This window comes from Zonotrichia albicollis, chromosome 2 (assembly GCF_047830755.1).
Source record: "Zonotrichia albicollis isolate bZonAlb1 chromosome 2, bZonAlb1.hap1, whole genome shotgun sequence".
In the NCBI taxonomy this organism is placed as follows: Eukaryota; Metazoa; Chordata; class Aves; order Passeriformes; family Passerellidae; genus Zonotrichia; species Zonotrichia albicollis.
In genome coordinates, this window is record NC_133820.1 from 114,746,340 (window position 1) to 114,762,302 (window position 15,963).

The 15,963-nt window shown below is 39.7% G+C and overlaps 2 protein-coding genes across 4 annotated transcripts in view; one reads left to right on the forward strand and one right to left on the reverse strand.

Moving 5' to 3' along the window:
- CMSS1 (cms1 ribosomal small subunit homolog) overlaps positions 1-15,963 on the forward strand; it is a 222,830-nt gene that overhangs the window by 151,839 nt on the left and 55,028 nt on the right. Inside the window, exon 1 of one of the 3 annotated variants that reach the window (XM_074536095.1) lies at positions 5,071-5,110. The exons of the other annotated variants lie outside the window; for them this stretch is intronic. Within the exon in view, the coding sequence (XP_074392196.1) occupies positions 5,086-5,110 (25 nt within the window). The 5' untranslated portion in view covers positions 5,071-5,085. Of the gene's footprint in view, positions 1-5,070; positions 5,111-15,963 lie in introns of those variants that run through there. 3 annotated transcript variants of the gene reach the window in all.
- The window catches only part of FILIP1L (filamin A interacting protein 1 like), a 188,009-nt gene that overhangs the window by 149,547 nt on the left and 22,499 nt on the right, over positions 1-15,963 (reverse strand). The window lies entirely within an intron of this gene.

Here is a 15,963-nt window from a genome sequence, read left to right on the forward strand (position 1 = left end):
TTTTACGCCAGGATATTTGAGGCTGGAAGCTGTGGAGGGATAGGAGGGGACTGCTTTGTTTGTGTGGGTGGATGATGTAGAGGATTTAATGCTGCTTTAGTATAACTTTATATAGTAGGACTCTAGAACTGTGTGAAAAAAAGCATTTTATGAGTTCGTAGACAGAGGCTTTAGATAGTTTTTGTAACTATTTCATTTTTTTCTTCTTCCTATGCCATTTATTGCTTCAGTGCTTGAGGAAAGGGTTGTTGTTTTTGGGGAAAAGTATTCTGTTGGTTTTAGACTTTCATTGTCCTTTAATGAAGAGGTAAGAGCTCTTAAGAAATGGCAGTGCCTTAAAACAAACGTTGGTAGCTGATCATGGCAATATGATTGGTGGGACAATAGCTTATTTGGTATGGTCAAAGGAGACCATTTCCTACAGACAGAAAATGTATTACTTAAATGAAAGAACTACCACTGTATGAAATCTTAGTACAAAGCATGGTTACATGACATTGTGAAAAACAAACCGTGTCGGCAACAGGCATCCAGTGACACTTTGTTCTCCATTATAAATGCCAGCATTTACAGTGGGACAAACCCTGCCACCCTTCCATGGTGTTGATTCTCTCCCTTCTGAGGCCAAGCTTCCAGCACGTGTGTTAGTCCTGCCTGTGATCTCCTGGCTGTGCAGAGCAGATGTGCATTGCAGTTTTTCCCCTGCTGTTTGCTGCAAGCTTCACACAGCCCCTCAGAGGTAACACCTCTGTTGCTGTTGATTTGTGCTTGGTTGCATGGAGCTGGGAAAGGCTGTTCTGACCCCATTTATCCTCTGCCTCTTCCCAGAGTGTCCTCCAGAGAGGATCAAAGTTTTGCCCGTTTTTGGGAAGTCATGCTCTGTGTTTTGTCTTCTGTATTCCATCAGTGTTGGAGACCAGTGTAATGTTTGTCAGCAGTCTAGAGAAGCTGAAGGATAACACTTACTTCATCCTGCATAGCTGTCTGTACACAAATGAGCTGAGGCACCAAAAGAGACAGCCACCACCACTGCAAGCTGCACCATAATGCTTTATGTGGACTGTTCTCCTCACTTGCCCCCCAAAGTAGAAAAATCAAACATGATTTTTTTTTTCAGCTTCTACTGTAGCCCCAAATGGAAGTTATGTGCAGCTGTCAGTGGTTCACTAAGAGTTCAAACCATGTTCAGGCTGCAGTTCAGGGTCTGCAAACCCCCATTAAAATGTGCTTTGGGATTTCAGAAAGATGCAACAAGGAGGGCAAGGCTACCAAGATACCCTGATTAGAGTCCAGTCCAAAGGAGAAATTGCTGCTGATCTAGTGCATTTGTGTTTTATGAATCCAACAAGGTGTTATCTCAAGACTTCCACAAGGTGCTGGCAAATGAACCCCACAAATGAACCTTATTGTTAACTCTCACCAGCCATCTGCCCTTTGTTTTTGGAGGCTTTTCTCTCCACCTTTCAATTTAATGTACTGAATTCTTATTCTTTTTCAAGCTGAGTGTGCATCAGCCCTGTGGCAAAGAGACTGTGTCCTGTCACCGTCCACTCAGGACAGCCACTAGAAGATGTTACCACAGCAGAGATGTCCCCTTTGTGCCTGTCAGTATGGCTTATCCCTTCTGTGTGTGTTTTAGCAGGTCAGGCCTAGATTTGTTACTGTGAACTATGCCATGAGATACCCCTTTCAAATTCTTTCTGGAGCTGGAGCTGGATCTGTGTGTGGAGGTGTCCCTGGAGGGTCAGTATCCCCTGGGACTTGGTGATACCAGGGTCACTGCTCCATCCCAAAGCACAGCATGCAGGCACCAGCCAAACTGAGGCAATTTCTGTCCCAGGTAACACCATGGGGGCCTGAAGAGACATGCACTGAACAGGATGTGTAGGTGAAGGGGTGAGTACAGCATTGTTATTGTTGTTACTTGTTCTCATGACAAATTCAGAACAAAGTGGCCATGTCAGATGCTCCTACCAGCTACTCAGGGACTTTGGAGTAGACAAGTCTCTCTTTCTGACTTGCTGTCTTCCATGCTTGAATTTCATCTCATTCATCAGGGGGTGTAGGCCCTGATGGGATAAGTGTAGCTTTTTTATCATCCCTGCTTCTTGGCTGTTCAGGGTCTAGGGAGGGCAGAGCTCTTCTCAGTTCTGTCATTTGCAAACAGGAGCTTTTTAATTTTCATTGGTGTATGGTTAAACTGTTGTGAGCTGTGCACGTATCAGTTCTAAAATAAACACCTCTCTCGTGCAGCAGAGGAATTGTGACCTCAGGAAGAACCAGATTTAAAAATAAAACTATCATTTTAACCCTCAGCTTGTGCCCCTTGCCCCTCAGGCTTTTATGATGATGGGTGGAATTTCTTCATTGACTGTAGGATTTTTTTCCAATTAACACTGACATTCTCCCAAACCAGAAACTATCCAATCCTACCCAAAGAGATTTAGTGAAAATGTAGAGAAGATGAAAGCAAACTATTTCTTACATTTTTGTCTTATTTCTGTGTCCTAGCATGTGACTTGGCCATAGCAGTCGTGTGAAAATGCATGACCTGTTCTGTAAAGCTGAATATGCTGCAGTCTCTGTGTTTACAGCAGATACAAGGAAAAGGTTTTGTCTTTAGGCATGTCTGTGCAGGGCCTAGAACACTTTTGGCTCTACATAAGAAATAATAATAATAATAATAATAAGGCCAAAACCACTCTGCCAGCTAGTGAAATGAAAATGCTGTACTTCACAGTTATGTCATTGGAGAATTATATTTCATTAGAGCTGATATTAAAAACCCTTATGTCAGTAGTGAAATGTGGCTGACTTCAAATTTGCAAAACACATAGGAAATTTTTTTGTAATGTGTTGTCGCTTTAGAAGTCTGGCAGTCCTTTAGGTTCACTCATAAAACTTTAAGCTCTCAGAAGGGGAAAACCCCAAGGCTATTTCCCCTAAGCTTTAAAAGCTTTGCTTTTACTAGCAAATGCCATTTTTACAAAGTATAGCAAGTAATGTTCTGGATGTTTCAAACAGCAGCAGCTGTTAGGACTTTCAGGTTGGGGAACTGGATTAAGTAGTTCATGAGAAGTTATTCTATGTGTTTAAATGGGAGCTCTTAGAAAGTCAGTGAACAGGGTAGAGAATAGCAAAGTCTATAGCATAGTCCAAACTGTTTCTGGTTATTAAATGCAAAAACATGCTTGTTTTTTTGTTTTCCCTTCCCATTTGGTGGCTCACAGGCCTGTGTTGCTGGGAAGGACTGTGTGAGCAGCACTTGTGTTGAGTTGGTTCCAACAGGTCACTGAGCTGCAGAACAGTTTCCATGTTACTTTTCACAAATTTATGGAGTACTTGTAAATCAGACTTTTGTGTTAGTTACAGTAAAGACATGAAGGGATATATGTGAGCATATGTATTCGCTCTTATTTTTGCTTGCTAGACAATATTTAAATGTCCAGTGCAGTATGTAAGATTATTTCTGTTACAGTTAGATTTATTGTAGAAGATGGTAATTGATACTTGATTCTAGGCAGGAGGTTCTACTTTGAATTTTTGCTCAGATGTGGAGAACTTGTGAACATACATACATAGTCATTTGCTAATAGAAAAAATATATTATGGTTAAACAAGCAAATGCAAACTCTTTGTGGCTTGAAAATAGGATAATGACTAGATGTGTATCCTCTTCTGCTTGGATACTTCAACTCCACACTGTTCTCCTTATTGAATACTACACTGGGCAATAGCCATTGCCTGCCACATCCACTCAGAGGCTGTTTTGGTGCTGTACCACCAAATAAGACTGACAATGGCACAGTTCACCTTTGGGGGCTTTTTCCTGACACGCTCTGATTATAGTCTCTTTTCTCTGCATTGATTTTTTACCAGATTTTTAGGAGTTTGCTGTTTTCAGGACTTCTCTCCCTTTTGAAATCTGCCAGCAGTGATAAGGGACAATATCTGATATACAGTTGTGAAACATCCTTCGCAAGATTTTCTTTAGGAAGGAGTCTCCAATCAGCCTGGTAGAACCTTTCTTACAGGTCTATCCAATTGTGTATAGCATTTCTTAAAAATTCACTGGAGTGAATGGCATTAAAGTGGTGAATCTTAGTAAAGTGAAAGCTGTTCAGTGGACAGACAGGGCTGAAATGCCAGTTAATCCCTGGCTGGGCAGATGCAGCTGTTCCTTTTTTACTTTGTCAGCCTACTTGTGTGAGCAGGTCATTGTCTCTTTGGTGAGACAAAAGAGTGGGATGCTTGTGTGTAAGGGTTAGGTCAGCCTGTGGGATCAGGGTCTGGTTAAGGGAGTTTGTTTTTATCAGCACATTCTGAGGCAAGTGGAAACTGGATGGTTTGGATTATGGAAAGTCCCTGAAGTGTGCATATGTTCAGTTTGTTAGCTTCATGTACTTGGGGACTGTAAAATCAGGGACAAACCCACTTTATCTTTTTTCTTTCTTTCTTTCTTAATTTTTTTTTTTGGTTGGTTGTTTTGGTTTCTTTTTATTTTGGTAAAAATAGTAAAGGCATTGAAACACTTTCTGGAAACAGAAAACATTCCCAGCTTTTATGGATATGTGGTCAGTCAGCTCTTGCTTGTTCCCTTATAAGCAATATTCTTAACGGGAAGAAGTTGCTACTATTTCAGGTCAGTGTGTGTGTTTTATTTTACAGTTGCCATGGCACTGGTAAGACAGATATGTTCTGTAGTTGTTTGTCTTGTTATAAGATGTGAATTTTATTTTCAGCACTGTATTTGCAGCATAATAGTGTGTGCAGTAATTTTCCGTACTTCACCAAAGTTGCCAATGTTGGAGTTACTGCACTGTTTTTTCTTGTTTGTCATGTGATGTTTTACATGCCCACCTTTGATGCACTAGAGTCAACAGATCCCACTTACAGCCTTTGAATTTTGGATTCTATAGCCTAGTGAATACTTAAGGTTAGAGACATTATGTCATGGTTGCAATCTTACAAAAACACAAACCAGAGAGCCTAATCTAATAGTTTTTTGTACAGCTCAATAAACTTGGCTGAGCTACAGCTTATCTTCTGGGGAGGTACCCAAAATTGATTTAAGGACTTCAGGTGATGGAGAATCTAACCAAGATTAATGGTAAGTTATAGCTACTAAATTTTACTGTCAGTGTTTAAAAATGCAGCTTTACTTAAAATAAAGTGCAGCAAAGCAACAGCAGTGGCAGCCATAGCCAAGATCAACCATCTCTCCTTTGTTTTCCTCATGTTTTCTCCTTTTTTTAGTGAGATTGTCATCACACTGATTGGAATCAAATCTCGCTGTACTCCAGCTTATTGCTATTACAGAAATAATTTTAGGGAGTCTGTAGGGTTTTCAAAGTAAATGTGACAATCTGAAGTGTGTTGGCATAACCAGAAATGAGTCAAGCCCGAGGCACTGACCCTGGCGTTGAGCCGCGGTTTTTCCCTGCTGTGCGTTCCTGTTACTTTGATGACACCTGTCGTTGGCTCTCTGAGCATCAGCTTTACTGGCTGCCATGGGGCTGTTTATCACACAGAAAACTGCACTGAGGGGCCTGCAAGTGTCACAAGGCTCTCCTGCTCTTACCCCTACACGTGGCATTCAGCTGGAGTATAGTATTGAAGAAAGACAGAATTTTCATGTTGCTGTGTTGTGGTTAGCTAGATCAAGTAAAGCAAACCTGTTTTGTCTTTACATATCTTTGGCTTTGCCTTTTTGGTTTATTTGTTTGCTTTTGTGGGGGTTTTCTTTAGGGATTTTTTGTTTGTTTTTTAAAATAGCTGATAATACAGATCAGCTTTGGAGGAAATAGTGAAAGGGAAGAAGCCCATAGCTACCAAAACAAACTTGACTGATGCTGAGTCATGAGAGAGTGGTAGACCTGTTCATCAAGTTTATTAGCAATGCATTAAGCAAATTGTAAAAGCATTTTCTGCTATTACAGGATGCTGGGTTTGAGAATGACAAAAATTCAACCCTTTCAGTTACAGCAGTGACACAGTCAGAGGCTGGTTTGAGGATGGCACCACTTCTATATCCTTCCCACAAGGCATCTGAAATTTAATTAGGGAAGAGGGATACACAAAACACCCACCTGTCTGTTTAGTTGAATTTGCTTCTTGTTGGACCATGTGTAGGGGCTTTTGAATTAAAAACAGTTTTGCTCCTTTCAGCTGTTTCCTTAACCTTGCTGAAGTCATCCCTTAGTAGATATAAGGGCAAAGACATGCTTTGCCAACCAAAGGTATTTACAGGAGAGGGAGCTCGTGATTTCTGTCACACCTGTCTGTACCAGTTTGCCCTCATAGCTTGTTTTCTGTTAAGGTTCCATGAGATAAACAGAAGAGACCTTTTTTCCTGTGTACATATACAAGAGTTAAGTTTCTAAACTTGAGACATTGGTTTTCTGAGCATCAACATGAGCAACTCTCATTCAAGCTAGCAGAAACTTGACTGATAGTAAGAATTGACCCAAATTCAAGTTACAGGAGTGGCAGGTGGGTTGGCATCCTCTTTTTGGATGAGCCATTTCTCATCACAGATGTAATCTAAAGAGTATTACTATTGTTTTGTTCTTAATTCATATGCAGTTTACAAGCCAGCTCTTATATCTGATAAGAGCATGTGGTCTTGAACCATTTAAAGTTTTCCAGGATTTGAGGTTTATTACTACTGTAAAAGACTTCCATAACAGACTTCCTTCAGTTGGTTTTCTGTATTTATTTTATGCTTATTATTTTGAAATTGATACTCATTGCTGCCATTTCCTAACAAATTATGAAACAGGCTTTCAATTAATCAGTATGCTGTTTTGGTTGAGAGAGATCCTTCTTAATTGTCTCTGTTTTCTTTTCTTGGCATATACATCTTCTTTCCATGACACATATTTATATTAAGTGGTATAAAAACTGTGAACTCAGCTTCTTCAAGGGATAAGTTACAAACAGACTGTGAATGTAAATCAATGCAATTATGTGCTGACAATTAAGAGGTTAAATAAGTTTCCAGTTTAAGAAACAAGGTGGGAAGGTTGTCTGAAGACATTTGGGGTGTGTCTGGGAGCCACTGTCACATGGGATAACCAAGTGCCACACAGTGGGGGTTACCCACTTCAGTGCTGCTGCTGCTGCTTTTGTTATGTACAACCTGATGTCCCTGTATTCCCAAAATTTGCCTTCCAAACTGTACCTCAAACAAAGCACCTTGCTTGATCCTAATGCTGTAGTTGACATTTAGGACTGTGATGTAACTTTTTAGCAGAATCTGTAGTCAATGGTGCAAACCAAAAGAGCATCAGAGTGAAAAATGTTTTGGCTCCTTAACTTAAATGGTAATGTCAGCTCAGCTGAGCTCCCAGATTCCCATTTGGCAAAAGACCGATTACATAAGCAGCAGTAATTTTCCCCATGCTTGGAAAGAATTGGTTGAAATACTTAGCAACTCCCCACAAGTGCAGTGCTGCCTGCAGTGCTTGGTCACAAAGCTGAAATACCTCTTGGCAGGGCCGTGGTCAGCCAGCCCAGCTCTGCCTGCGTGGGCCAGGGCAGCCTGTGTGCTGTGCTGGCCACCACTCCTCTCCTCCCAAGGGGATGTGCTGCACCAGCTGAAAGCATCCTGTGTGGCAAAGCCAGCTTGGGAGCTCTGGGTGGGACCAGCCTGAAGGTACCCACAGTTAGGGTGAATGCTGAATGAGCTTTATGGAGTTCTTTGCCTGATAGTAAAATAGTAGTTTTTAAAAATCACAAATGCTCAATGCATCTCCTAAAGTGAGGGGGGTTGCCATTTGGAAAATTCACCTTTGCATTTGTTTGGAGTTTATTTTCATGTTCTCTGTGAGGATTGTTTTGTCTGAAATGAAGTGCCTCTGTTTGTGCTTCCAGGACGGATGCCTTTCATTCTTCCTCTAAATTATACCAAATGCTCAGCAGGAAGAGCAGATGTTCACCAATTACACAAAAATAAATTAATTGAAAAGGAAAAGAAATCTGGAGGTGGGGCAGGGCATTTCAATTGCCAGGTCACTCTAGTATGGGACAATCTGCTACATTTTGTGAGCACAGACAAAGGCAGACAGAGGATCCCAACTGGTACCCTGCCCTGGACTCCTGCCAGGCCAGCACTGGAGCCATCAGCCCAGCAAAGTGCCACCTCAGCAGGCCCAGAGGAGCACAGGGACACAATGACAGGCAGAAAACTAACTGAAAATACAAAGGAAGGGACACCAGGTCTTGAGTCCTTTCCAGGACGGTCTGAGGCGAGTCACAGTCCCAGAGTCCAGATCTGAAACCCATCAAGATGAGTCAATGAGAACTTTTTGGAGATATTTGGATATATGTGTAACAGTCTGTGCCAGCAGCTGGAGTGGGCTTGTTTGTCCAGGTGCCAGCAACTGGGAGCTCTGGGATCCAGGAGTGGCTACTGGGCAGACTCTGGGAGCCCAGCAGCTGAAGGAATCTGTGTTGCTTATGTGTGTGGACATATAATAAATAAATATGTGGGCATCAATATGCACACACATGCATAATGAGAACACTTGTATACATATAAAACAGACATATTCTGACTAGGAGACCCCTTCCTGTTCAGCTGAGGAGGGGCTGTGTGTTCTCTACTGAGAACACATTTTCAGCCTTGCTGCTGGTAGCACCTGGGAGCCTGGGGCTGTGCAGCCTCAGTTCTTCTGACAGCACTGTCAGATCAGGCCTATTCCACTTATTCCCCTACTGAGAGCCACCTAAAATCAAGTAGATGAGGAACATGCAAACTGAAATTTTTTGGAGATTGGTAACCATCTGTGTTTTTAGACTTTGTACGGAGCAGGAAGAGATTGAGCTAGCGGTATGGATAGACTGTGAAGAAAATTATATGGCCAAACTGACTTTTTTGAGCATTGACAAGCAGTGACATCCAGTTGTGCTTCCTTGAAGCCTTTTCACTCTCCTGGGACAGAAAGGCCTTTAATAACCTTTACATGCCCCTGTGACTTAGAGTTTTGGTTATCATTCCTCATAATGCTGTGATCAGTGTCCAAAATACTTGGATAAGAGGAACAGTAACACAACATGACAGCTTTCATCTCTTGATGGACATTATCATAAAATTCAGTGGAAAATATGCAAATAAAATCTGGCAATAAATTCCAAAGATTGATTTAAAAAAAAACTTTTAAAAAGTGGTGCTTATTTAGCAGCTGGATGCCATCACCTCTTTCCTTTACATTGGTCAGTTTGGCTTGTTAGAATTTGCCTAGTGGCTAGGTTTTGTTCACCACTGCTCTTGTAAAACCATCTGTTAATCACAGTTACTTTCCTCTAAATTTTAAAGTCTTGCTCATTCGGATGACCCATATATGATATATATAATGCATTTTTAAAAGTTAAAATTAAAGCAGTTCCCTTGCCCCAAAACAAGTTTCTAGCTTGACTTTTCCTCCATTTGAAAAACTTGTGGCAGTTCAATTAGGAAAAAGATGTTAAAAACAGGCTTGTGTGGAGAAAATAAAACTAATTACTGAGGTATCACCAAAGGGGAAATCTGATGAGGCAGATACAATCTAAATTGGGGTTTGAACAAGCTAGCAGCTGCAGAAGATGGATCAGTTTCTATATTTTAGTACAAATAAATGGCCAACTTTTATGAAGTTTTATGTCTTTAGCAGAACACAACAGCCTGAAGAGCTCAGTGGAAGAGGTAATATGGAAGAAGAATGGCTTTCATCATTAGTTTAGGAGAAGGAAGCAGTAAATCTGCAGCATTGATTTTAGTGCCATATGAGGTGAACTCACCCATGCTTGCTTGCTGAGGTCACATGAGCTGCCTAAGTATGTTTTATGATAACACATGTTTTTGAGGGCTTTGTGTAAGCTCCTATGTAAGAATCCTTTAGTGCCAGTCTGTCTGTTTAATACCATCCTATCAGGTGCTGAAGTTAAATTTGGCTCCTGCTTTAGAAGGGTTTTGATGATGGATTGCCTGGAATCTGTGAGCCATGACCTCTGGAAAAGTGTTATTTTGAAGCCTATTTTTGCATTGATACTGAAATCATTACATTTGGTAACTGAAGCAGCATTTGTTTTTATTCTAGCAATGGAAGCTGGTTTTAGAACCTTGTTTTTATAGCAATCAAGAAACCCCTTGAGGAGGAGCCCTACAACATCTTATTTAAAGGGTTAACTCCTTGTCATGTTAATCAGCTCTCATTTAACTCTGATTATTGTGTGGGTCTTGGACGAGCAAAACCACAGCTATTCCCAACACCTTCTGGTGCATCAAAGCGTTGTGCAAGTGCAGGGTAAGGACTCATCTAATGACTGTGCCCATTGCTCCTTAAAACCTGCACTGCTTCTTACAGGAATCTGGCCGCTTGGGTTTTTTCAAAGGATAATATGGCATGTATGTGCTTTATCTTAATTTTATACAGGGTTAGCTTGATTTATGTTTTAGTCTTTTCTGGTCATCTTTTCCCAGTTTGCCTGCATGATTAAAAAATTACCTGAAGCACTTCTGCACTTCAGTTACCACTGACTAATACCAAAATTACATCATGCAATGCATCGGATTAGGGCAAGTTGACTTTTGCTTTTTTTAATAATCCACCTGAAGTGTTTTGCCTTCAGTGTGTTAAAAAATGAGAAATTATAAACCCAGTAGCAGTCAGCTGGTTTGTTTGTAGAGTGCAGTTGATGTTAGTTGTCTCTCCACAAGACAGACACAGCTTGACTGACTTTGAAATAAATTACCCCAGTTTTCAGGGCCAATAATCAAAATCAAGGAATTCTGTTTTCTTCTGGAAAAAGAAACTCTGAATGAAACAGCTAAATTAAATATTAGCATATTTTGGAAGCAAATAACTATTCAAAATATGCAATAAAATCTACAGTTATGATTACAAGATTATCTAACTAACTTTCATTTATATTTTGCAGATGCATGTAAGGCCTCTTGAGGCAAGTCCAGCCATGTGCAGAAATTTAGGAACTTACTTAATTTCCTGATTGAGTTTCTTGTTTTGGTCATTTTGATTTCAGGGGCATTTGAGTCTGTTTTTTTTTTTTTTTTTAAAAGCTTGTTAAGTATTTGTATTTTCTCTGAAGAGTTAAGAAATAACGTTCCAGTAATACATGAAGATCTAAAATGCTACTTTACATTTATTGGGAGACTGACGTAGCTAGTTAGAGGAAAAACTACTCAACTGACCACTGAATTTCTGAATTCTCTTTCTTTGAGAGAAGTCTGCTATATCTGATGTGGTGTGTATTTATATGTGGTGTGTTGTTTTATGATGCTAAAATACCAAGAGAGTGGGAAGGTAGAATGCTGTGTAACAAATACCTAAGGAAATTTCAATTTTGGAAGAAAAGTTTCAACATTAGGTGCTTATGAAAATGTAGCAAAAAGCTTTACATTAGTACATATATTAAGCAAGTCTAATGTCAGATTCTTTCTGTGTTTTTTAACAGATAAATGTCTGTGATTAGAAAGTGAGTTTTGAGTTCCACAAAATCAGTAGGAAGTGTGCCATTGAATTCCATGTGACTGAGATTTGGCTCATGGTGTTTATGGCACTCAGGCTGGATTCCTTTCTTAGTCACACTGGTGAAGCTCAAACCTGCTGCTCACTGCTTGCAACCCACAGCAGTGGGTTACTGTACAGAGAACCCCTCCAAACAGATGAAGCGTTTTAATAAGGAAAGCTTTGGAAAGATTGGCTCTGCTGGGGGCAAGGCTCAGGCCATCTCATCAAAGAAAGGCGAGGCATTCCTTAATGTAGCACAGAGAAACAGAGAACTTCATTGATCAAAACCAGCTTTTTAAGCTCCAACCAGGAATTGCTTAAGCATAAGTACAAAATATGCTTCAAATTTGTCTGCTTTCCCTTTTCTTGTAGATCAGCAGTGAAATGTTAGTTCAGATGTTTCTAGGAAGACCCAGCTTTATTTCAGATGTTTGTTGTGAGTCTGTACTGTCCATTTGAACAGGTCTCTGTGGGCAAAAGTAGATGGAGCTTCTGCCACTGTGGAAATGCTCCAAGCGGGTCCAACACAAAGGCTGTTTCCAAGCTAAATGATTCCCTGATTCTATGACATTTTGTCAATGGGATAGCCAAAGCAAGCAAGTGGTTATAATTCTTCCCATCCACTTTCGGCATTAACTAAGAGAATGGAATTGATAGACACGTTAATTATTCTGTTACATTCTTTTCAAAAGAAAAATTCCCAAATTACAGTAATTTCATGGAAGTATTGCAGCAATGCTTTTTAATCAGAAATCTTAATGGCAAGAGGATGAAAATTACTATCCGTATTGGGAATGCATAATAGACGACCAAACATCAAGAAATATCCATAATAGGAATTTTGGTTTATAGTTTTATAGTTTGAAGCCAAGAGATCTAACAATCCTGTTACACAACATACTTACGCACTTTGCTAAGTTTTGATCATTAGACTCCCCATGGAGTTTGAAAGAAAGGAAATAAAAAGCCTATGACACTAGTTTTGTTGACCCTCTTCCAACCTGCTAACAACTCTTGTTATTTTTATTGTTTAAGGAAAAAGAAATATAAAAATTGTCTTGCAAGAGCATGGGATTCCAGCTATTCTGCGAAAGATAAAAATTCTGAATATTTTATAGGATGTGAATTGCCAGGGCTAGAGGCTGTGAGATTTGCACTCTCTTTTTTTGAAACACAACTTCAGAGAGTTGCCAGTGAATTACTTCAGAAATGTGCTTTACCTAGAATTGTAAATGAATCTCACAAGACTTTAAATGACCTGTGTCATAGAGTCCCTGTGGTTACGTGTGAGAATACTTCATAATACTTCAGTCTACTACATGACTGGCAGAGCTTCAGAAATACGGTACTTTGGAAAATCACATTAAATATTTTCCCATGCTTCAGTTGACTATTAAAAGTCTTCTGAAACACAAAAGAAATTATTAGTCACTGCAAGAACACGTAATGGATCTAACTGCTGTATTGCCTCATTTTTCACAATTGTTGTATTTAGCCATAAGCATATGTATTGGCACTATTTGAAGACTTTGGTCAGAATTTCTTTGCACCAACAGAAAAATTCCTATTTAAGTCAAAGGCACCATAAAGACTCCCAGTAGGCTATCTGAGCTAATAAGGTTGAGGTGTGAGAGAGCTGTGAGCGATCAGGATCATTCACAAAGGATGGGAAGAGTTGCCAGATGCAGGATGAGAGACTAAGGAGTAATCAAGAACCAGTTTTATACTAGATTACACAGCAATGCAGAGCAGTACAATTATATACGGTGGACCTTCCTTCACTGCTTTTGTGGGTGCTCCTCCCATGTCTTCATCATCCTTCCTACACAAAATGGATGGCAATTTACTTCCTTCACAATATCACAGTTTCATCCTGCAGCCTTTTAACTGGATGAACCAACTAAGATGTTTTAGTAGAAAAAGGTTTGTGATATACCACATAATTTGAGTTTTAGAAACTTAAATGAGATATTGGCCTACCTGACTCTGAATGCAGTAGTCTGTCTGCATGTCCTAAAAGTCCTGACATTGTGATGCCTACAATTTATTTAGGTTAGTGCTACTTCCTTAGGAAGGCAGTTTATTGGTTTTATGTGACAAGCTGTGTACTGTCTTAGACATAATGAGCTGTGTCTCTTTGTCACCTCTGAAGGAAAGATGAAAAAACCCACCACGTTAACCTGTAGGCTTTTTCCCCATACCTCTTGCTTCTTCATGACTTACAGAGGTGGTGGATCCCTACAGCAGTTGCCAAAAAGAGATCAGAGGGTGTTACTGTGAGCCAGCTGTGAAGAGCTCCTCTTTCCTTGTAATGTGTAGTCAGTCTGCAAACTTCACCATCTTTTTTTACTGCAAAGGTGTCTTAAGAAGATGGAGTTCAAGGGCAAGTTAAAAGTAGAGTGAAGCAGCCCTGTTACAAGTAAATATTTGCTATACACAAGAATGTTATAGACTGAGTGAGTATATTTTTCCTCATCTGTAGTTAGAATGAAATAAATATTCAAATGAGTCTTGACCTCAAAACTAAGCAGTTAAACAAAACCCACTGAACTATACATCCTTGTCTCTTTTAAGACAGACATCAAATTTTCTGTGTTTTTATTTAGAATGTGTTTTAAACTGCTTGCTACATTTCCCTAGGATTTTAATTTGCTTTGGATTAAAGTTTTCAGATGGAGGGACTGTCTTACTCCTCTGAATTAAACATTGCATAAGGAAACTGAGTTGCTCAGGGCTTATGCACTGAGTAATAGCTGTACTGTTGCTTTGTTCCTACATAATTGTACTCACTTTCTTTGCCAGTGGCTATAGAAAAGCTTAGTCCATTTATTTAGATTTTGTCTTTGAGATGTCTGCTATTCCTAATGACTGCATGATTTGTAACTCCACATTCCTCACCACCATGCCAATAAAAGAAGTCTCATTTCTGGTTTGGGATGAAACTGCTGCTTCCAAATGGTTTTGTATAGACCCCCACATATATCAAAACAGCTGAAGGAATTCTTTAGACAATCAAGGGTAAGATCCTGTTAATTTCCTTCTAATTTAAAAATGTGCCCACTTTAGAGCAGATCCTTTTACTGGACTGTACAACATAGCCAAACACTGAGGGGAGTGTTGAACCACTCACTATCTACCCTGAAGTTATTAAAAAATCCAAACCTGTAAATTATTTGGAGGTAAAACTACAAAACAGAGAATAATCTTCCAGATTATTATCCATGGGTACTTGGGAATGTTGTAAGCACATTATGTTGGAATAATGTTAAGGGTCACCCAACAAGGAAAGCTGCTGGAGTTCTATCCCTTAGTGTCCCTGTGCATGGAGAATCCTGCTGGCACTTTTTATCCCTGACAGTACAAGATCAGTACATCATTGGCTGTGTAAAATCAGCTCATCACAGGAATTTGTCCTAATAGGCTGGCTAATCTTTTTTATTTGGTAAGTCAAACAACTGCAACTCTAAACTATGGTAGGGAAAAAGCATATTCTCTGTAAAGTGTATCCTATAAAACACAGAAGAGACTAGTTGCTCAGTATTCGATCCATACATGGGGATAACAGTGTTTCCTTAGTTCCAAGCACTGGTGTGTTCAGTAGTGCTTGGTAATTAACTTCTGTGGGGAATAGACAGTGGAGGGGCCCTTGGATGCATACCTGAAAATGTGTAATTTTGAGCTATTTTGCATCTGGAAGGAAGGAAGTTCCAAATTTTGAGGTCAACCATATTAGCAAACCTCTCTAGATGTATTTTTAGTACACTGAATGAAAGTCAGATCTGGCTGGTGATGAATGTGTTTCCTTCTGCTGAGTGTGTTAGCTGATACTTTATTACAGAATGAAGTGTTTTCTTTCCCATTTTTCTTGCAACTGGCAAAGTGTAAAACTTCCAGTTTGTACTTGGCCCCAGAGAAGATTTTCCCCTGCTTTCTCCTCAAATTTTTGTATGTAGTTTGTCAGTAGCTTTTATGGTATTGTGGAAAAGTCACTATTATTGTGAAGAAATGGAAAAATTGCTAATTTTTGTATAGATTCAAAGTAGCAGATGTGTTTGCTAATGTCTTCTCAAGAATGAAATTTAATTGCTACATGCTACTAGACTTTAGGATCATCAAGGGACCATTATCTCACTATAAAAATAATTAAAACCTTCTTTCAGGATAATGCACATGTGGCTAATATAAATGTTGGCCACAGGCATTGCATCTGGGGATTTTATGATTGAAGGTATTTTTTGAGTGCCACGTTGTGATCTCATGTCTGTGGGTATAATTTCATTGACTTCATTTGAAATAGTTCTGTTCTCATCTATGAGATCACAGTTCCTAAAACCCAATTCCTAATATTTTTGTTGTGTTCTCTGCCTGTCTCTTAGGACATGAGAACATGTAACTGGAGCAACTTTTGAGTACCTTGAGTTTTCACAATGGTGCTTTGAGCTGGGTTTATTTC